General features: G+C 45.7%; 1 protein-coding gene across 2 annotated transcripts; it reads left to right on the plus strand.

The window, feature by feature from the left end:
• The first annotated feature begins 653 nt into the window (after positions 1 to 653).
• Positions 654 to 17,492, plus strand: LOC117040064 (START domain-containing protein 10-like). Of its 2 annotated transcripts, none has more exons than XM_033137602.1 (7): positions 654 to 742; positions 876 to 1,036; positions 7,191 to 7,338; positions 10,003 to 10,106; positions 11,255 to 11,372; positions 14,008 to 14,060; positions 16,711 to 17,492. In XM_033137602.1, the coding sequence occupies exons 2-7, from the start codon at positions 881 to 883 to the stop codon at positions 16,927 to 16,929; spliced, it is 798 nt and encodes a 265-aa protein (XP_032993493.1). In that variant the 5' UTR covers positions 654 to 742; positions 876 to 880; the 3' UTR covers positions 16,930 to 17,492. The 2 variants fall into 2 exon arrangements, with proteins under 2 accessions (XP_032993493.1, XP_032993494.1); XM_033137603.1 differs by having other exon boundaries at positions 660 to 742; positions 880 to 1,036.
• The last annotated feature ends 5,724 nt before the right edge of the window (positions 17,493 to 23,216 follow it).

Raw genomic sequence — 23,216 nt, forward strand, 5'->3', positions numbered from 1 at the left:
TACAGAATACATATTTAACACAATAATAACAAAAATCTTAAACATTTCCAAAAAAAACTGCTAAGTGAAGTCAAATATAAAATACACATTTAAAACAGTATGATTAACAAGAGAATAAAAAATTATCATAAGCATAGAATAATGATAACGAAGGAAACGAATTTATTGAGAGGTGGTGGGTGCTGGGTTTTTTATTTTGTTTTTTGAATGATAATGTAAACAATGACCCCACCCCACCCCAATTATAAGCTCTTCGCCGCACTTTTAAGAGTTTTGTGTTCGGTTTGTTTCTGCTGCGCTGCTGCCCTTTCCCCTTATTCATATTTTTCTCCCCCTCTCCCTCCCCGCCCTCCTCTTCTTCTTCTATTGACAAGTAAGCTTGTTTGACGCCCATAAGGCCTCGGCTGCAAAACTGCAATAAAAACGGTGCCGATTAAAAGTTAAATAAATAAAACAAGTAGTCTAAACAAGCAGACCCAACTTCGCCAATCGCGAGCTGGAGACGGAGCGCTCCGAGCAAGCCGGCCGCCTTCGTCCAATAGCAGCGGTGGGGAAAGCCGATCAGTTGCAGGGCCCGGCCAATCAGCGCCCGCAAAAAGCAATTTAGAGCCGCTCACATATCCTCGGCTCCGCGGACTCTTCTCCTTTCCTTGCTTGCCGTGACTTTGCTTGCGAGGACTCCTGGACGGGGCGCACACGCCGGAGGCGCAGTAGTAACGCCGCTGGACCATTCTTAACGCAGGTGAGTGGAAGGGGAGCGGGGAGAGACCTTGGCTTAGCTTGGCTGGGGATGGGGATGGGGGGGACCCGCCCCCGCCCCCGCCCCCCTGCCGTGCCATCGCCTCCACCTGTGCTTTTTCCCCCGTTCTGTTTAGGTAGGATGGAGCCCGTGACCCTCCCGAACGATGCTGCCTTCCGGGATTTCTTGGCGGAATGCGAGTCGCAGCAGGGTTGGCTGAGCTGGTACGACCGCTCAGGCATCTCCGTCTGGGAGCAGGTGGTTCCCCATGCGGACCTGGCGGTGTACCGCATCAAGGTGAGGCTGGACCCGGAGTTGGGTATGGAAGGAACGATTCAGGACAGGGAGCGGACGGAGGTTTCTGGTCCCGGGAGTGAAGTTCTTCTCTCTCTCTCTCTCTCTCTCTCTCTCTCTCTCTCTCTCTCCCTCTCCCCCCTCCTTCTACCTCTCTGCGCCACATGTGAATGTTGAAATACGTGACTGTGGACCGTCGGGAAAGAGGTGCGCGTTGGCTTGCGGGTGCTGGCCCTGTGGGGAGAGAGAGAGAGAGAGAGAGAGAGAGAGAAGTTTGTTAGTACGGGGTTCTTGCGCCTTTAAGAATTGGGAAGGAGTTTCGGAGTGCAATCTTGATTTATATATGAAATGCCCAAAGCCTCAGAAGTGTGATTGACCTGCAGCAGGGAGGAAAGTGTTAAATTTCTCCCTGCACAACTCCTCCGCACCACCACCACAAAAAAAAGCAATTTGCATGGTATCTAAGTTGAGCCCTTTTGCGCAAACTACTCCCCACAATTTATTTAAAGCAAACGAAAACTCTAGAATCCCAGGGATTGTAATTTACACTTCCCAAAGCTGCAGTTCCCAGCACCCTTAACAAACTACAGTTCCCAGAATTACTTTGGACGTGGTGGAAGTGTGGTTTGAATGTATGGTGTTTACACAGCCTCACTTGAGGCACTGGGTTCGTTGGTAAATATATTTTAATTTTGCTATAAGTCTGTTATAATCTGGGTGTAGACCAGCAACCAAAATTCTAGCAGGGAAGGGCCACAGCTCAATGGAAGAGAATTTGCTTTGCATGCAGAAGGTTTTAGGCAGTGCTTTTTTCTAATAAAATGTTTAGGGGTACTCTCATTTTCCTACTCGTATTGAAATACAGTACTGCCCCTCAATGTCGCCAAAGTTAGATTCACAAAATGTTTAGGGGTATGCATACCCCTGCGTACCCCCAGAAAAAAAGCATTGGCTTTAGGTTCAGTCCTTGGCATCTCTAGAAACTCTGGCAATTCACTGCCCATCAGTGTGGACAACATTGAGTTAAGTGGACAAATTGTCTGGGTTAGAAGCAAATAAAGCAGGTGGTGAGGAAGGGCTTGATCCAGTCAAGATTAAGCACTCTTAGGTTTTTACTGCTTGCACCAAGACTTCCTTTCTTTGGCCTTTGGTGATTTCTCCCTGTAGCAATGGTGTGGACACATTTCACAGAATCACAGACTTGTTGAGATGGAAAGGGACCATGAGGGTCATCTAGTCCAACCCCCTAGATATTTATTAAGCTTTCTTTATTTTATTTTTTTATTGCCAGTATTTCTATATGTGTGCAACTTTCCTTGTTGCTTTTTCTGCGTCCTCTCTCGTTTAAATGCATGCTGGGAGGGGGAGGGAGGAACAAGCTACAAATGATTACTTTAAAAAGTAATGAAAACATGTCCTTAATTCAGCAGGGCTGAAAAGTGGTTGAGTCTTGATTAGAGTCATAGAATGCTTAAATGTGCGTAAGCTTTTGCATTGCTGTCTGTTGAACGCCACAGGCTTTATACGACGTTCCTGGGAGTTATTTGGGTTCAGGAGTTGACTCTGAGGATGTGTCACCATTTGAGAGCTGGTCAAGGTGGGGAATCTTTTTAAACCCAGGAAACCTTTTGAGGGCAGGTGGGGGCAGAGGCTAAAGTGGGTGGAGCAATGGTGCTGTAGAATAGTTTCTAGACACACGCTCACGTTGCTTTCTCTGGTCTCCATTCACACAACCAAGAGGCACCACCATCTGAATTCCAAGGCACACCCCATTCATGCAGAAACACCCAGGATGTGAAGTGTGGCCATTGAGGGGGGCAGCCCTGGGAAGAAGAGTGTGCGTCCAGCGCCTGAGGTCACCTAGCTTGTAGTGTGCATACATGGTAACAACAAGGATGGAAAACTTGTGACCTTCCAGATGTTCTGGACTCCATCATCCTGGATCATTGGTTAGCTGGGGTGATGAAAATTGGAGCCCAGCGACATCTGGAAGGCCAGGGGTATGCCATCTTGGTTTAGTTTTGGACTAGTTTAAGTCTCCACTTGGCCATGAAGCTCACCTGTTGCCTGTTGTGTCACAGGAATTTTGCTGTGATAAAGAGGGGGCAGGGAGGAGAACCACATACGTATTATTTTTAAAACTGGGTACTTTCTTGTACCCAGGTACTCTCTTGTACATGTAGGGGTGTGGGTGGCGCTGTGGGTTAAACCACAGAGCCTAGGGCTTGCTGATCAGCGGTTCGAATCCCCGGGATGGGGTGAGCTCCCGTTGCTCGGTCCCAGCTCCTGCCAACCTAGCAGTTCGAAAGCACGTCAAAAGTGCAAGTAGATAAATAGGTACCGCTCCAGCGGGAAGGTAAATGGCATTTCCATGCGCTGCTCTGGTTCGCCAGAAGCGGCTTTGTCATGCTGGCCACATGACACGGAAGCTGTACGCCGGCTCCCTCGGCCAGTAATGTGAGATGAGCGCTGCAACCCCAGAGTCAGACATGACTGGATCTAATGGTCAGGGGTCCCTTTTTACTCTCTTGTTAAAAATTAAAAAAAGAAGACGGTTGTAGTCTGGGCAATGTACAACATATTTAAGAGCCCAGGTTACAAACCCCATAAAAATACACAAAGCACAACCCCCAACACCAGCAGGAAAGAACTTCAGCAGCAACCAACATAATTGACATCTGAAAAAGGCTCAACAAAACAGTACCTTTTTGCAGGTATTCAGGAGGGACAAACAGGGAAACACAACTCGCTTGGTAAGAAATAAATCATGTACCCTTCCTGTATGCAGCTTTGTTCACAGGCAGAGAACATCCAAAAGGTGTTAATCAAAGAGTGAAATGAAGGCTGGTATCTGGGATTGATGGAGATGAGGGGCCTGGGATGCTGTTTAATATGGCAGAAAACTTGGTAGGGGCTAAGCTTGATTGGAACTATTTTTCAGTTAGGATGTGTAAGCCAACTGCTGCCTGTAGGTGATAACTAAATTTCAAGAGACAATGAACTTTAGCATAGCTTGCGAAAGCTGCCTTCTCTTACAGACGTAATAACTGGCAGAGACTAAACAATCATGATACCAATGTTTCATGAAGTTTTGCCCAAGCGTCAAAGGTACTTTGGGACAATGCAGCCCAGCAGCTGATGCGCCACTCTTCTGGGAGAATAGCAATTTTTGCAAGTGCTGCTTAGTTCAGCTTTTTCCTTCCATGTAGGGCTGTGCACTGAATTCAGCACGAAACCAAACTGAATCAGGTCCACCTGGAGTGATCTGGGGTTGTCACAAGAGGTTTGGTGGCAGGGAGGAGGGGGAGAAGGACACACACAAGTAGCCTGCATGCCTTGCCTTCCCTCCCTGGCCAGATGCTTACATGTGGTTTAAAACCCTGACTAAGCATACAGCGTGTGGGAGAGGTGTGGTACTTCTTTTCCCGTCTCCATTTGACTTTGCAAGGCCCCCCCAGATCAGTTCCTGGCTGGATTGGGCCCTGACTTAGTTCCCAGAGAGGCCATGTACAGCCCTAATCTCTTGGATCTGCAGTAATTCCATTGTAAACTTTGAAATGTTCGTATGAAGAGCAAAACAAAGAGTGGCCTGGAGACCCAAGTCCATAGAGGAGAAGGTAAGACTTGGGTATGCTTAGCCTGGAGAAGTGATATAATAGCATCAAATATTTGAAGGGCTGTTATATAAAAGATGAAGCTGGTTTGCTTTCTGTTGCCCTGGAGGGTAGGACGCAAGCCAGTTTCATGCATGGCATGCTTATGTGCACCCCATAGGAATCCATTGGGACACTGTGAGAACAAGATGCTGGCCTATTGGCCTGATTCTGCAGGCTGTTTTCATGTTTTTTGGGGGGAGATAGCCCCAAGGGTGTGTACTGAAGATCACTTAATGTCTTGTGTCTAGGACTTAATTTGCACTGGGGGATCAGCCCTGGACTCATGAAGCAGCAGTAAAATGAGTTTAGCTCAGTGCAGAGGTGCCAGCTTACGAGGGCGACTCTGCACTCAGAGGAGGAGGAGAAGGAGCCTTTGCACCTTTTGGACACTGGCCCTCACCGCCCAAACCCCCAAAACATAGTGGGGCCCCAAAAGGGCTTGCCCCCCCCCTGGAGCTGGCGCCCCTGGCTGAGTGTGTGCTCCCTTGCAACAACCCGCCCGCTGGAATTGTGATATGGAACGTTTGGTTGTTGCATTTTAACCCTGCTGCCCTTTTAAAGCAGAGGTGGGGAGTCTGCAACCCTCCAGGTGTTGTTGGACTCTTAACTCCCACCCAGCATGGCCTGGGTTGGTGGAAGTTCTGGCCCAACAATATCTGGAGGGCCACAGTTTCCCATCTCTGCTTTTTAAAGGATGGCTGCCCCCCTTTCTTCTTTCAGCCTCACAAACAGCCCTGTGAAGTAGTTATGCTGAGAGGTGTAGATATCTGACTCCTTCCACAGTTAGAGAACACTTCAATAGAAGTCCTCTTTTTGATTTTTAGAAGACCAGAAGAGAGAGTATATTATAGAATATATGCTGAACTTCATCCCACTCACAGCAAATGCCCTGAGCTTTTTTGAGTACTAGTGCCAGATTCAGGTCCTATTGAGCTTTGCATTTTTCAAATGTATTTATATGCCACTTTTATCTTCTGAGGATCTCAGGGTGGTGTATATGGTTCTTCTGCTCCTTGTCTCATCCTCACAACAACCCAGTGAGGTAGGCTAGGCTGAGAGACAATGGTTGGGCCATGATCACCCAGTGAGCTTCATGGCTGAGTGAGAATTTGAACCCTGGTCTCTCATGTCCTAGTCTGACACTCTAACCCCAGGGGGTAGGCAACCTAAGGCCCGGGGGCTGGGTGCAGCTCAATTGCCTTCTCAATCCAGCCCACGGATGGTCCAGGAATCAGCATGTTTTTATATGAGTAGAATGTGTCCTTTTATTTAAAATGCATCTCCGGGTTATTTGTGGGGCATAGGAATTTGTTCATATTTATTTATTTTTCAAAATATAGTCCAGCCCACCACATGGTCTGAGGGACTGGCCCACGGCTGAAAAAAAAGTTACTGACCCCCGTGCTCTAACCACTACACCATACTGCCTCACAGTTGAAAGTGCATTCCTTCAGGGCCTGTTGTGTTCAGGCAGGCAGCTACAGTGATCATAGGACAATTTTCATGCCTGTGGTGAACAGTGTGTGCTGTGCACTGGGGAAGGTATGCTAAGTAGAATGAACAAGTGTAACTCAGAAAACAGGAAATGTCAGGATGACTTTGGAGCCCAAAAGAAAAAAGAAAAAAAAAGGCCTCCCACTTCCATGATGTCATTGTTTCTCTCTCTCTCTCATTTTTAACTGGGTGACAACAACAGGAAACCTCCTTTACATGGGATGTCAGACCAAAGAGCTTTTCAGATAATTGGTGGAGAATGTAGCAATTATTTCCCACATTCAGTTCAGTTGTTAATTTGCTAGCCAACGAAGAAGTTGGCAAATGACTCAGTGATTTACAAAGCACCCATGCCAGACCAGTGCGGGGCTCTGGTTTAATTCAGGGCCAGTTTAATTCCCAGCCAGTTCAGACTACCTAGTTATGAGAACGACAGAGAAGCTGCTGTTCACAGCTGCTGCATCTGCTGTACTTCACAGACATTCTGAAGTGTGGACCACCTGAGTGAAGCCTGCGTTAGAACATTTTGCACCCAGGGTTCACCAGCTTTCACAGCTTCCCTAAATTGCTGGACAAACTATTCAAGCAGTAGAGTGGACTTCATTGAGTAGGTGAGGTTGAGAAGCTTCTACCTCCTGAAACCAAGGTTCGTTCCTTGGTCCAGTGTCATGTAAACACTACAACAGGTTTTATTTATATAAACATTATTCCCCTTGTTTCTTCCTTGACAGGGTTCAAGGTGGTGTATGCAAAGCTCCCAGTTGATATTCCATTCAAACACTGACCAAGTTGGTCTATCAAGCTCTGTATGGTCTACACTGAATGGCAGCATCTCTCCAGGGCTTCAGATGGGAGGCATTCTCAGCCTTACCTGGAGAGGCCAGGGATTGAACCTGTGACTTTTCGCACCCAAAGCAGACACTCAACAAATTTGTTCCATTTTACACCATGGTCTGAGGTTGTTCACTACTCTGGTGTTTTGACAGTGTTCTTCCTTCCTCCTGCAGGGCAGCATTGACATGGCAGGGGTCACGGCAGAGACAGCATATGATGTCCTCCATGACACCGAGTACCGCAGCATGTGGGACATAAACCTTGTTGAGACGCACGAGATCGCCCGTCTCACAGACAATGCTGATGTTAGCTACTATGCATGTAAGTAAGGATGGGCACCTCAATACCACCACCAAACCACACGAACTAGTGCAGGTGTGGCCCACATTGCCATCTGGGCAATCTTCCAGAGGTCACATGCCCATGAGGGTCAAGGCCAGGGGCAAAATGGAGTGGAAGAGCAAATGTAAATGTAAATTTACCCTTTGCACCATAGGCTACTTCCTTCACATTTGCACTTCCCTCTCTGTTCTCCATCCAGCCAAGGAAGAGGCATTGCATTCCAGCCATGCAAACACACTCAAGGGGGTGTTGAAGTGACAAGGGTGAGGAGTGTGTCCTGGGGGCCTGATAGAGGGGCCTAAAGGACCACTGTTGGCATCTGGGCCTGATGTTTCCTACCACTGAGTTTTGGGGGCACCTGGCAAACACAGATTTGGTACCAAAGTCAGAAAAAAATGCAGGGGGGTTCCTAAGCTTTAGAGTTCCTGGCTCCAAGGACCACAGACACCCACCCCCCCTCCATCACTGGCCATGATGTCTGAGGCTGATGGGAGTTGGGAATCCCACAAGTCCCCCATCCCTGTTCCTACCTCTTCAGCAGCCAAAGTCTTGTGGCACATTTCCGATGGCATGGACTTATGTGGATCAGGAATTGTGGAATGTCAATCTGAGAAATGTTAGCAGAGGAGTTCAGAGGGAAATTAGAAACAGGATGATAACGCTGACACTTAGGTGTATGTAAAATAATGGCACTGACCGTTGCGAAAGTAGTGTTTGTAAAAACATCCTGGCATCGAATCAACCCTACTTTGTGAACTATCCCTGTAATTAAGGTGCCACAAACCTCTCTTTGTTGTTTCCGCTGCAACGGATTAACCCTCTAGTTATGAGGTTTGCAAAGGTAATCTTGCAGGTATGTAAGCAATGTGTGATGAAATTTCAAGACACTGGGAGGATTAGTAGTCTGGGGTTTGGGGTGCCTTGGTGTTCTTACTTCTCTGGGGCAGTACCTCATTCACCCTCATGGATCAGCCTCTGCTGCTTAAAGATCCACCTCAACTATGTTATGTGGTCATAATCTAGCTACCTTCCACCTGCTGTTGATTTGGTGGTGTTCTCTCTCTCTCTCAAAAACAAACAAACAACCATCTATGGAACACCACGCTACATGATAATAATGACATCCCATGTGTTCCTCAGCCAGCAGCAAAACTATATCTGCTGAGCTGTTGTAATGAGAGTGTTATGGAGAGGACTGTATAGCTTTGTCCAGGGCTGTGAAACCGTTTTCCACCCAAGGGACACATTCCCCTCCTGGACAGCCTGTGCAGGGCTGAATGCTAGTGGTGGCTGGGGCCAGAGGCAAAATAAATGCAAAGGCAAAATTCACAGGGTAAGCTAGTTTCTTCGCACACACTTCCCTTTCTATCCTCATCCCATCCAGGTAAGCAATAATCACTATCTGGGTTCAGGGAGAGAAAAGAAGGCTAAGAAGGATGCAAAGCCAGAATGCTGAGTCAGAGTGGGTGTGTGGCCTTTGGGGACTCCTGAGGTTCTCCATCCATGATTTAGTATTTTAGCTCGTTAGTACTACCATCCTCATCATTGCCAGGCAGCCTAAATTGATAGCCATGGTTGATGAGACAACAATGTCTGTGGACTCAAGGTGGTGGAAGAGAGCTGTGTTAGATGGATTGATCAGAAACATTCTGGTAGTGTTAAGGCAGGCCCCTGACTTGAGAGTTGGTCAGTGTTTGAAACGGGTGTTCTGTTTTGTGTAAGAGAAAGAATGCCTCTCCCACGATGGTGCCTGCTTTTTAGCTACCAGGCTCCCTTCTTTCTGGAGGTCAAATAGCCTTGGGGAGTTGCAGTGGACACTGCTAAAAAACAAACAAACCACAACTTGGTGGAAAGGAAGGTTCAGGCTCATAGAGCAGTATAGTCCACAACATATAGGGGTGTGTGAGATGCATTTGCCTTGCATCTCTCCCTGGGTCACTATTATAAGCTGGACCTGCAACACATAGTTGTAGCATGAATAATTCCTGTTCAGGTTTCCAGCCAGCCATGCCTGATTACAGGATACCCTGTTCCATTTTCCCTCTCCCTCCAACAGACACTCAACAGTCAGTACAGTATGCTCAGTCCTCAAAAGGCATTTGGCTTGCTTGTCCTTCTCCTCTTCCCTCTTCCTCCTGCCACCCGCTTTTCTATTTCTGCAAATGTTGCCTGCTGCTGATACCTTCCTTTCATGCATAGGTGGTGTAATTTTTCCTCCAGGGGGATCTGTGCTTGGATGGGGGATGTAGGGTCTATGTGCAAGGCCTCTCTTTACCTGAGACAACCTGCTTGGACCTTTGACACATTCCCTGTGTTGCTTTGCCAAAGCAAGTTAACTCACTTTTGTTTATGCGACATGGGTGTCTGTCTGTCCCCCCGCCATTCTAATTAAAAAGCTAAGGTGCCTGGGACTTGTAATTGCAACGGCAACAAATCACTCGCCTTACTGCTATTCAAAGCTTAATAGAAATTTAAAATGGAAATCTTATGAAATAGATTTATGAATGAATATGGAAAATGGAATATATAGGAATGAATACAAATTTAGATGAAATCATTAGCAACGGAATGTGATCTGCATGTTGTAGATGCAATGTTGAGCTGCCTTTCTCTCCCTACCCCCTACCATCTCCCTTGGATTAGGGAAGTGTCCAAAGCCCTTAAGGAACAGAGATGTGGTGACTCTGAGATCATGGTCAGTCCTGGATAAGGCTTATATTATCCTCAACTTCTCTGTTAAACATCCGGTAAGTGAGCAAGGGAAAAATTATGGGATTCAGGTGGGTAATGGGTTGGGGGGGTGCTTAGGGCTCCTCTCAGGGACGCACTATAGCATTACTTTAGGGAAATGGAGCTTCATCCACCTGTTTGGTAAGTATGCCATGAGACCCACAACAGCTGAATATACTGTCATATACTAAGGCAGGGGTCCCCAAACTAAGGCCCGGGGGCTGGATGCGGCCCAATCACCTTCTAAATGCAGCCCGCGGACTGCCCAGGAATCACCATGTTTTTACATGAGTAGAATGTGTGCTTTTATTTAAAATGCATCTCTGGGTTATTTGTGGGGCATAGGAATTCGTTCATATATTTTTTTCAAAATATAGTCCGGCCCCCCACAAGGTCTGAGGGACAATGGACTGGCCCCCTGCTGAAAAAGTTTGCTGACCCCTGTACTAAGGGCTTGTTCACACTTCCACACTTGTCCCTTGCCTAGAAAGTGATTGTTTATTCCACTTGTCCCATGCTTTTTAGACACAGATCTGAGTGGTTTTCTGTTTGCTCTGCTGTGTTCCCCAGGAAAACCCACTCTTTTGTAGTGAATTGGAGCAGACATCAATCTTGTGGAAAACCCAGTTGCCGTGTGTTCTGATTCAGTGCTAAACCAAGAGTTTTCCCCAGGGGAAAGCAGTGGGTTAAATGGGAGTGTGGCTGGGCCCTGAGTCAGACCATTAGCTCCATTTAGCTCACTGACAAGCAGCAGCTCTTTGGGGTTTCAGGCAGGGCTTTCTCCAGGCTCAGCTTGGTGAGACTGAGCCTGGGGCCTTCCGCAGAGCACCTGCTTTATTACAACGCTTAGTTCTCTGGATGATGGAGCTGAGAGACTTCGCACGACTGACCTGTTGGTGGTAAAGTTGGCAGCCTCTTGGGATTTAGGGTCCAGTCCTTTGAAGCCTGCCTTCTATTATCAATGTGTTGATGTTTACTATTGCTACTTCTGTATTTTGTTGCATTACAATGCAGTTTTCATGGGCTTTGGCTAGCACACTAAACTGATTGTTGACTACCCCTTAGTTACCTGATGGGAACTCATTCTCAGGGAGGAGGGGAAGGGGAGGCCTCTATACCAGAAATTGGTCCATCAGCTGATCGCCTGGCTTTTTTTACTGTGCAGAAATACCCACCACGCAAGGGCACGGTGCGGGCTGCCTCGCGCTTGGCTGGATACCTGGTGCAACCAACTGGACATGACAGTTGCAGGATGACTTACCTGGCACAGCTTGACCCTAAAGGTGAGTCAGCATTCTATAGACTATTTAGCACAGGGTTATTATTATTATTAACCGCTTTTCACCATCTAGATCTCAAAGTGGGTTACGATAATAAAAATGTATAACATGCATTATTTAAGGCATAATGTAGAACCTCATAAATTTAAAATCTTGGTGATTTTAACAAAGAGCATCAAAACATTTAAAAACATTAGGGAAGCATTTGTGATTCAAAAGCCTCCAGAAATAAAAATTTAAAAAAAACCATCTTGATCAGGCACCTGAAACTCAGCAGAGGCAGTGTTGGGGGGGGGAGTTTCACAGAGTTGGGGCCCACAACAGAGGAGGCAAAGCTTCTTGTTGACATGAGTCATGCTTCCGGCCTGGGATTGGGGGGACCACTAATACTGCTCCCCATATTACCTCAGCAGTCAACTAAAGATGCGCAGGATATCCTGGGCCTGTTATTCCTGTACATTACTACAGGAATCTTCACCTGGGCTGGTGAAAGAGTTCATTGGAGCCATTTAGGTCTATTTAGTGAACAGAGAAACCTCTCTAATGCCTGACATCCACGTATCTGGATCTTCCTTCTGTGCATCTGAAAACTATCGTCTTGCAGTTCCCAAAATCCATATAGGGCCTACCAGTCCTAACACCTGCCCTGGACCTCGGCTAGGGGCTTACCTGGTGGTAGCAACTGTGAGGGAAGCCATTTCAATTCCCTCCAATGTAGAACCATATCATAACATTGTGGAAATTAAAATGGTCACCCACACCACCAACAGATTAAGCTCACTGCTATGAGCCCACCAGAACGTTTCAGGGTGGCCTACCAAAGGACAATTTGCTGAGGCCTTCCTCAAACCTGGAACCAGACCAACATTAGTGGAGTAGGGGAGCTGAAAATAATGCCAATATATTCCACATCTGGCAACCAGTGTGCCCCTTTGATTTCAGATAGTACTTGGTTAGAAGAGTCTAAAAAGCCTAGGACACAAATGTTCAAGGCCTTCTAGCAGCTGTGATGGCTCCTTTGTCAGAAGTAATGTATTTCATGTTAACTCTGGAAGGGAATACTCAATTCTGACAAAACTAAGCCACCTAGTTCCAGAGGCTTAGTTCCAGAAAGCTCAGGATCCATGAAGACCAAAACTTAAATTATAAAATTTTCCCATTCTTTATTTATCTTGGAGACCACTGTAAGCAGGTGGAAACATTAGCAGGATTGCAATAACACTTGTAATGTAGCAAGTACTATGGACACAGTGATATTATATAAAATATAGATCATTGGAAAAGATGCAGTAGAAAAGGTTTAATAAAAGGACCCATGGAGGGGAGTTGGGAAGTCTAGAGATTCGGAGGAAACTGTAAATGTGGATATGAATGGTAGCATTGTTATAATATAATATATTTGTAAAATCAAATAAAAACTATTTCAAAAAAAATAGAGCAAAATATACATTTTGAGTCTTCTAATGCCTTTGTCATAGTAAGTTGTGCTGCAGTCATCAGGTGAATAATAAGATCCTTGTAGGAAAGTTGTTGATTAATTTCTGAGTACTATTTTACCTTTACTATATAGAAATGCTGTTTTAGGATCAAAGGAAGTACTGTATCTTGCTTTGTGATGAAACCTGCTTCGTGAAAAGCATATATGCTTCACAAGGTATATAACTCTTTAAAGCTGAATTTGAAGAAGAAGAAAAAGAAAAGGAATATGCTCTAGTCACAGTGAGCAACCAGATTTCTCAGTGGTGGCCAAAGTGTTAAGTGAGGGGAAAAAACAAGTAGATTAAAAAAAGAATAAAGGCTCTGTGTAGGAGATACAGTTAAATCGCATCTTCCAGGTTTGTGATTCTGTGATTCTATCCTACACTTATTTTACTTATGTGAATTCAGCTTTGTGTGGGTGCATGAATAAATAAACAAATGGAGAGCGGAGGAAACCCACTCTCCATTTATTCCCCCCACCATGCAGTGCTGTAATTGCAGCCTCACCCAGCTTTCAGAAGGTGGCGCAGGGGCTCTGGCTGCATCCCAGAGCCCTTATGATGCCTTTACAAAGCTGGGTAAGGGAGATGGCCGGATTTGGGAAGGAGGTGTGAGGGCCCTGGCATGGTCCTAGAGCCATCCTCCTTCCCAAAGCTCTGCAAGTGCTTACTATGCTTTCAGAAGCAGGAGAGAGGACACTAGGACCCTGCAAGAGCCCTAGCTGCTGCTTCCCAGAGCCAGGTAAACAGCCCTCCAAATTGGCACTTCTGGGGTTCCTGGCTTTAGTAAAAAAATTTGCATATACACATGGACCCCCAGAACCGAACCCTCACATAAAATGTGAGTTACCTGTTAACCGTTTTAAAAATGTATTGCAAACACTAGAAATGCTAGGTGATTTTTCACCTACTGCAAATTAGCTTCCAGCATCTGCATTACGGGAGATTTGTTTGCCGCAGTCCATTGTCAGTAGCAATCATGCACCTGCTCAGCTATCAAATAATCCTGGGAACCATTGTTAAGGGAATTGTAACCTCTCTGAGGAGAAAACTACAGTTTCCATGATTCTTTTTTGGGGGGGCATGTACTTTAAATGTATGCTGTGTATGTGACCAATGTTAATTCCCCCCCTCTTTCCTGCCCCCCCTTTCCAAACTAGGATTTCTGCCCAAGTGGATTGTGAACAAAGCTGCTCAATTCCTGGCACCTAAGGTGAGTGAGGCAGAATCATAGTTGAAGAGTTGGAAGGGACCATGAGGGTCATCTAGTCCAACCCCCTGCAATGCAGGAATCTTTGGCCCAACATGGGGCTCGAACCCATGACCCTGAAATTAAGAGTCTCATGCTCTACCAACAGAGCTATCTTGGGGCTCTAGTGATCTGGTTCCTCTTGTGAGGAGCATCAGTTCAGCCAGTGTAATACTAAGTGGGATGGATTTGCAGAAAGCCCTCTTTCTCTCCCCAGAGAGAGGGTCCCCCCTGCATTGTTGGTTATGGAGCACAGCGGGCTAAGAGACTAAGCTGTGAATCAGAAAATGCTCAGACCCACTAGATGGTCTTAAGCAAGCCCCTATTTTTTCTGCCATAGCCCTTCAACTACCATATAGGAATAGTAATTTGGACCCACTTTTATAGTAGAAGTGGAGGACCTTTTTTCAGCCTGGGGACCAGGTGGGCAGGTTCAGAGGCCAAAGGGGGTGGACAAGTGAATGCAGATTATAGCTTTGTATAGCAGGCTAGTTTACATAAACTCCTACTGCATTCTCCATCCAGGCAAGCAAGAGGCATTACCAAAGTTCAAAAACACAGGCAGAGGGCCTTCTCAGTAGTGGTGCCCACCCTGTGGAACACCCTCCCATCAGATGTCAAGGAGATGAGCAACTAGACAACGTTTAGAAGACATCTGAAGGCAGCCCTGTATAGGGAAGCTTTTTGATGTGTAATGTTTTATGATGTTTTATGTTGGAAGCTGCCTAGAGTAGCTGGGGCAACTCATTCAAATGGGCGGGGTACAGAGATGAAATTATTATTAGTAGTAGTAGTAGAAGTAGCCACGCAAAAACATCCAAGGAGGGTGCAGATCAGGGCTGGTGAAGGGACTGAGGAGAGTCCCAAGGGCTTGGAGGGGAGGGACTGTACCTGGGCCCCCAGGCCTGGGGTTTACCATCCCTGCTTTATAAGGTTATGTTAGGCAGACTTAGCCAACATGGTGGCCTCCAGATGTTCTGGACTACAGCTCCCATTATCCCTCACCATTGGCCATGTTGGGTGGAGATGATAGGGCTTGGAGCTCAACAACTTCTGCAAGGCACCATGTTAGCTGCTCCTGTTGTAAGGATGCCAACCAGATAAGGCACATGAAGCACTTCGACATGAAAAAGAAGAAAAGAGCTGTGTAGAACACTGCTGGAAAAACCCTCTTGCATTTGCTTCTGAGACATTTCCCATACCCTTCAAATTCTTGTCTGTGAGCTCTTGCAGACTCAAAAGGCTACAATCTTCCTTTCTTTGGCAGAAGGAGGGAGGGTGGGAACAGATGGAAACTGAGTGTCTCAGGATACTAGATTTTTTATTCATTGCCCATCACCAGTTTACACACACCTTCGGGTATAGGGTGGCATAGAAATTAAATAAATAAATAAATAAATATTGTTTAGTTTTGCGCTTTGTAGGTGACACACTTGGAGTGCTGCCAAAGGTTGCTGTAAGCACACCTGGATAGCAACTGAGCCCATGTCCCTGGCTATAGGGTAGCCTGCCTCTCCAATGTTGCCCAGGTACCTGACTGGCAGCTCAGTAGACTAGAGGCAAAACTACCACAGAAGCCCAGGGGTTGCACAAATTGCAAACTGGAATGGCATTCAGACCATCAGTTTATAGAAGAGCACATGATTTGCATGTCAAAGTTCAGAGGTTCAGTTCCAGGTGTCTCCAGGTAGAAAGGTACCTGCCCAAAGCACTAGAGAGCCACTTATAGGCATCATCTACAATACTGAGCTTAGATCAGGGGCAGGCAACCTAAGGCCCGGAGACCGGATGCGGCCCAATCGCCTTCTCAGTCCGGCCCGCGGATGGTCCAGGAATCAGTGTGTTTTTACATGAGTAGAATGTGTCCTTTTATTTAAAATGCATCTCTGGGTTATTTGTGGGGCCTGCCTGGTGTTTTTTACATGAGTAGAATGTGTGCTTTTATTTAAAATGCATCTCTGGGTTATTTGTGGGGCATAGGAATTGGTTCATTTATTAATATTTTTTCAAAATATAGTCTGGCCCATCACATGGTTTGAGGGACAGTGGACCAGCCCACGGCTGAAAAAGGTTGCTGACCCCTGGCTTAGTTGGACCAGCAATGTGATTGTGTAGAAGACAGCTTTCTACATCCTGATTTAAATCTGCCATTAGTTCAGAATCAGGAAGGACTGGAACCTTGCTTTATTTTTAGGGGAAGGGTTTCCCAAACTCGGGTCTCCAGCTGTTTTCGGACTACAGTTGCCATCATCCCTAGCTAGCACGAACAGTGGTTAGGGAGGATGGTAATTTTAGTCCCAACAGCAGCTGGAGACCCAAGTTTGGGGGAGTGTTGCTCTAATTCCTGTGTTGTTGTGGATGGATGCCTCTTTAAGTCCCGAGTAGGGATTTGAGGCAGGTGATCTCACACGGTACCTTCTAGTTGTGCAACCTGGTTCATGAACCTTCCTGTCTGGAGCACTTTGGGTGGGTGGTACAGTTCCAGGTTCATGTGGGATTCTCTTGCCTTTGCGCTCATCACACAAAGAAGTCGAATGTGGGCGTGTTTTGACCTTCTCTCTTCTCTCTCTCTCTCTCTCTCCCCGCCCCCCCCCCCCCCGGCTTGTGGGATCAGTTGATGAGGAAGCTGTATAAAGCCTGCTTGGCATACCCCTCCTGGAAGCAGGAGCACAGCATGGATGTGAAGCCTTGGCTGCACCCTGAGCAGAACCAGCTCCCCACCATGTTGCTGTCCGAGTTGGCTCTTCAGCATGCCTCCTCCCTGGAGAACATTGATGAGAGCAGCGTTGCAGAAGCCAAGGATCAGCAGGGAGAAGCCAGCGGGTCCGACTGACTCCATTCACTTTGTGCTTTTTCTCAGTTTCGAGGACATTCTCTAGTCCGCCACTGTGCCTTTCTGAGAAATGAGAAATTATTCCTGTTTATTTCACTTAGTGGCCAGCTTTTGGGGGTTATTCTCTCTCAAGCACCTGTTGCAAGCTTGTGGTCAGAGGGGCAACTCTCTGTCAGGACCACCTTCCCATGTTCTTAGCTGTTCTGCCCAAGGAGGTGAGAAGGCTTGTAACAGTAGAGCTGCAGTATTTAATCAGTTAATTTGTTTGTTTTGAACCAGGGAAATGCTGCATATTGTGCTTATTTTGGATCAAGAGAATAATATAATAATTGGTGGCTGGCTGTGCCAATTCTTGGATGAGCTTCAGGAAATTGATGCAGTTAGATAATTTTGAGATACTTTATTTAATGGTTATATGGGGGGGGCTGTTGTTTTATTTCAACAGATTTATTTGTTGCCTATGAAACATCTCTAGGTGACTTACATAAATTTGATGGTTGTCTTTTTGTGTGTAATGCAATGATAAAACAACCTCTTCTCCCCAAATAAACAACTGCAAATAATAAAATGCAATTTGGTGGTACATGTGTATTATTTCAAAATGTGGGAAGCCAGATGCGGTCTTTTGCAGGGTGTGTGTGTATGCCTTGGACATCTGTCCCAAAGTCCTGTCCTGATAGAACCACTGGTGTTTTGGGGTAGGGGTGCGGGAGAACAGATTGAACTATGCCCCACATGCAGATGCCTGCTTAACATTGTTTTTGTGCTCAGGGAGATGCACATTCAAAAGGGCAATTAGTCAATAATGCATGCGCCAACATACAGTACTTGCTTCCATGCACACTGATTTGAATATGTGCTTTTCAGAGGAAAGAGCTAGAAGCAACCTGATTGAGTGGTAATTTAGGAAGGTAAGGTTAGCCAAGCCACTTAACAGACTTTATTTAGCCAAAAGTGACTGATTTTGTTAAATGATTTTTTGTGTGTTTTACTTTGCAGGACAGCCTAAGAGTCCTGGCTCCTGATTTAACACATGATGTGTGCCCCCCTCCCCCCTTCAACACAGAGAGATTCATGGAGCAGCTTGCAAGGTTTAAGAGATGGTAATCACAGGCCAAATTGCTATTTTTGTACACCGCCTAGCGATGATTTGGAGGCTAGGCAGCATACAAAAATAGAGTTCATATTTTAATAGTAAGAAAAACAAGATTTCAAAACAACATAATATTTTTAAACAGCCAGATAAAATCACTGAAGGGAAGCACATTCAGTAAAACACAATAGCTCAGTCAGATGAAAAGCAGAATTCCAGAAGAAGAAGAAGAAGAAGAAGAAGAAGAAGAAGAAGAAGAAGAAGAAGAAGAAGAAGAAGAAGAAGAAGAAGAAGAAAGTAAATGGGGCCTGGCAAAAAGATGTGTTCTTCAGCGGCTTTGTAGAAAGTGGACCTGATTAGTAGGGGTGGGGATAGAGAGGCAGGGTGTCACCACAGAGAAGGCCACCTCCTGAAACAAAATATACATCGGGAGGCTTAGTTTGGTTAGAATAGAACCCGCACAAGCAACGCTGACACAAAACAGGTATTGCCACCCGACCTCACCCCCACTCACCATCCCCCCTCCACCTCTTTCCCGCTTTTCATCCTAATGTAACACTAAAGTCTCAACAAATGAAACTGATCTGTAGAAAATGTAACTTGAAAAAAGCGACATTGCACATACTTTTGCAAACCAAGAAATCTTTAATTAAAAATATGTTTAAAAAAGAAAGAATTGAGTACAGTGGTACCTTGCTTCTCAAACTTAATCCGTTCCGGAAGTCTGTTCCAAAACCAAAGCATTCCAAAACCAAGGCGCGCTTTCCCATAGAAGGTAATGCAAAATGGATTAATCATTTCTAGACTTTTAAAAACAACCCTTAAAACAGCAATGTAATATGAATTTTACTATCTAACGAGACCATCTATATATATATAAATGTTCCCATTGCGTGTACGCCGGAAACCTATGTAATCCGTAACCGCTGCACCAAACAGCATCAAATTAGGACAAAGCGTAACTTGAACATCAAGGAAGGATCTGGCATAATAATTTTTTTTTAAAAAAACCACACCTGTGATACCTAAAATAAAGGGGGGGGGAGTGGTGTGCCTATTAAACCTCACCAGCAAAAGGAATGAAGATTCCAACAGCATCCAATAGAAAGGCGGATCGCCCGTCGACAGCATCAGACCTGGCCAGAGCAACAATGCCTGTGCCCTCACCTAAAATGGCCGCCGCAGCTTCGCATGCACTGAGAGAGAGAAAAAATACGGAGCAAGAGGTATGCCTGAGAGGTTGCACTGAGCAAGACCAGCTCTGATGGGATTGTGTCACTGGGGTGCGTGATTTTAGGACTGGGTAATTTTGGGACTGGGGCGGGGGAGAATGCTCTTTAAGGTAGCCAGTGCCCTCACCTAAAATGGCTGCCACAGCTTCGCATGTAAAATGCATCTCTGGGTTATTTGTGGGGCATAGGAATTAGTTCATTCCCCCCCCCCCCAAAAAAAATATAGTCCGGCCTACCACATGGTCTGAGGGAAAGTGGACCGGCCCACAGCTGAAAAAGGTTGCTGACCCCTGCTCTAAAGGGACAGGGAAGAATGAAAACAGGAACTTCCAGAATACTCTTGGGGTCAGGAGAATTTTAAAAAGCATAAAACACAAACAAACAAAAACACAGCAACGCGTGGCCGGGCCAGCTAGTTGATCCATAAAATGAAAGCAATAAACAATGTACTGCAGTCACATAATCAGTAGCTGAACTGGGTTCCACACAGACACAAAAACAAAACAAAAATGCCATAAAAATGCAAAATAGCAAAAATAGACAGACCTCAGCGTAACACTCAACATGGAAGTGTGGCCCTCAAAACGGAAGTGTGGCACTCCAAATGGAAGCATGGCACTCAAATTCGAAGCGTAACACTCAAAACAGAGGACGTTCAGCTTCTGAAAAAAGGTTTGCAAACCAGAACACTTACTTCCAGGTTTGCAGTGTTTGGGTTCCAAGTTTGAGTACCAAGGCACTTGAGAACTAACACTGTATACACTTCCTGAGTTATGAGTCACCATAGCCACTAGAGGGCTGTGAAAAATTCTGTCCTGGGCTTTTTAGACTTTTGTACTATCTGAAACCAGAGGGGTGCATTGGTTGCCAGATGTGAAATATATTGGCATTATTTTCAGCTCTCCCACTCAACTACTGGGTTAGGTGGTAGACGTGGATGCCACCTGCTTCAGAAAGAACTAATTTTCCTCACACATGACCTTTGTCTAGATGCCCACCTGTGCTCAATATGTTTCCAAATTAACAAATTCCAAAAGATACCATAGGTCTCCAGAAGGCCCGCCTCAAGAAAAACTAATCCTGCAGTGGCTACCTTGTAAACTTCCTAATGCTTGGGGAAGTGGGAATGACGCAGTAGTACTGCATGCTCCTGAAGTTAGTGTTATCTCCAGTTAGGACTAGGGCTAAGCTCCCAATTAACATCAGGCAGGTACCTACAAGTACTGTCATATAGGAGCATGCTTAGAACTCATTGGTTCACTCAGGCTTTCCTTGAAGGGTAATCCAGCTAGATTCAGAAAAGGGAAACCAAAGCAATTAAGTGTGTGGAGTAACTCCTCAGTAGAGAGGCTGAAATATTTGGGTCTTTTTCTTCCTATATGAAGTGCTTTTTCTGGGGGGGGGGGGGGGACACAGGGGCACGCATACCCCTAAACATTTTGTGAATCTAAGTTTGGCTTTATTGAGGGGCAGTTTTCAATATGAGTAGGAAAATGAGAGTACCCCTAAACAATTTTTTTTGGGGGGGGGATGTAAGAAAGTTGTCATGCTGCAGTTCGCTTGGTCGTAGACAGGTGACACAGGGAACATGATGATGTGGCATGATGAGAGGCTAGCACATCTGCTGGCCATCTTCCTCCATCCCTGGGGAAAGGGGAAGGTCCAAATCTTTCTCTCCTTTATTCCCCCCCCCCTTCCACTGCTACGTAGCAAGTGAAGACAATGAAGGAAATAAAGCCTTTCCCCCCATTGTCCCACTGTTGCTGCTTCGGCTACCACCATTGCCAAAAAGGGATGAAGAAGGTTAGGCTTCTGCTGCTGGTGGTGTAGAAAGGAGCAGAACGAGGGGGTGGAATCTCTTGCCTTTGTTCTTCCCTACTGCTGCTGCCACTTGCAAGAAAAAAGCATGTTTATTTCCGGGCTTCCCTCAAGGTCTAAGAGGCTCTTTGACAAGATCTAAGGAGGGATTGTGAGGTCTAAAAGGAAGGGTTTTTTTTTTTTAGGTGAGCTGCAAGGTGAAGAGAGGGGTGGCCAACCATAATAGGGGTGGGCAGTGGCAAGGAGCAAGGGGAGGGGGGTAACTTTAGCAAGGGGAAATTGGCTTGAGGTGTGCAAGATTATGTATGCCTTGGAGAAAGTTAGGGAGACAGTTTATCCTTTTCTCATAATGCTGGACCTTGAGGCCACCCAGTGAAGTTCAGTGTAGGATGATTCAATACTGCTTCACATAGCACATCATTAAAACACGGGATTTGTTCCCTCGAGATGTAGTGGTGGTCATTAACTCGGATGGCTTTAAAAGAGGACTGGATAAATTCATAGAGGCTGTCTATCAATGGCTACTTTGGATACCATTGTTGATCATCACAAGTGGGGAAACTGCTGTTGCACTTGGTTTCTGCATGTGGACTTCCTGTAGGCATCTGGTTGGTGACTGTGAGAGCAGAGTGCTGGATGAGATGGGTCTCTGATTTGATCCAGCAGGACTCTTTAATGCATCAACACAAGAAGAGTCTGGTCTGCTGATTTGTGGTGGATTTTGTACTTCTTTCATACACATTATTTGATTGTTGATTGTATTCTGTCCATCACCATTATATTTCCACCCCTTAGTACTGGTGGTGTATAGACATTTTTATCTTTATTTTTTTACAAATAAGTAAACAAATCAGAGACCATCCTGTTTCCTTGTGTCTTGCGGAACATGGATGTTCTGCATGAAAGGTGAACGAAACGCCTTTAGGATGCATGTGATGTCAAGCTGACCTTTCAGTTGTAGCAAATGAGGCTTTGCAGAAAGAGTGGGTGTCCATTAAAGCTTGTTTGGACAGGCTTGGTTAATGATCAAATAAATGAAAAGCTAAGTGAAAGAGGCCTCTTGACCAACGTATTAAAAATTCACTTGGTCAAAATCTTTCCACACACTGGCATCTGTTGCAAAGGATCCTCAGTCCATCAGGAAAGATAGTTTGCTGTTCTTGCTTGCTGAAGCCAAACCTGGAAAAAATAATTGATTGGGGCATTCTAATTGGATTTGCAGTATCAAACTGCTGTCTGGCCCTTCCAGGTAATGGTGGATGTGTTCCACTTTAGATGATAGATTAAGGAGAAACGGAGAGGTAGGCCCAGCTGTTTAATGTTCCCTTGTTTAAATGGCAGAAGATGTTGACGGATGGCTTCAAAATGTTGCCTTGTTTGTCATGCTCCACAGGGGAAGGGCAGGTGGGTGAAGGGTGGAGGAGGAAAGCACTCAAAAGATCAAACTTTCCCAACTGATTCCTGAGAGATGTAGCACTTAATCAGGGTTTTATGCATGGCTGCTGCCCCAACCAGGCAGAGGTTGCTGCTGATGACTTTAAAACCAACAAACAACTATTCCCAAGCTGCAGATAATGTAAATGTAGCAGAAGCTTTGGTGATGTGCGGTGGGGAAGCAAGAGCTGCAGACACTGAATTTATGAAAGAGCCTGGCAAACATTTTGCAGAAGGAGAAGGTATGTTTCTCAACTCTGTTGGCTCTGCTTGTTCATTCCAGCAGCAGTGCATGTTTGTCTTTCTAGTGATTTGTTCAAGCTGTGAATACGTTGTTAATAGTTTTGATACTGTTTTTATTGTTGCTCCTTAAATTTTAAAAACAATCCTGTTCCTTCCTCCAAGGAGCTCAGGAAAACAAACAGCAGGCATGGAGAACCTATGTGGTCCTCCAGAGACTGTTGGAGTATGAACTCCCATCAGCTCTTATGATCGATCATTGGCTATGCTGGATACAACTAATGTGAGGTGAAGTCCAGGGAAATACAGGAGGCATTTTGCATGAAGGCACTCCAGGAAGCAGCTCCAGGTGTAAGAGGCAGCAAGAGAAAATGGGCAGAGTCATTTCAGAGAGCAGGAAGGGTGAATGAACTACAGAGGCTTTGAAGGTGAGAAACAATATCTGGGAGCAGATGGGAAGCCAGTGAAGG

This window comes from Lacerta agilis, chromosome Z (genome assembly GCF_009819535.1).
Source record: "Lacerta agilis isolate rLacAgi1 chromosome Z, rLacAgi1.pri, whole genome shotgun sequence".
Taxonomy (NCBI): Eukaryota; Metazoa; Chordata; class Lepidosauria; order Squamata; family Lacertidae; genus Lacerta; species Lacerta agilis.

Coding starts and splice junctions, on each gene's coding strand:
- LOC117040064 (XM_033137602.1), top strand. CDS start 881: ATGGAGCCCGTGACCCTCCCGAACGATGCTGCCTTCCGGGATTTCTTG. Junction 7,339..10,002: donor TGATGTTAGCTACTATGCAT/GTAAGTAAGGAT, acceptor CCCTTGGATTAG/GGAAGTGTCCAAAGCCCTTA. Junction 11,373..14,007: donor GGCACAGCTTGACCCTAAAG/GTGAGTCAGCAT, acceptor TTTCCAAACTAG/GATTTCTGCCCAAGTGGATT.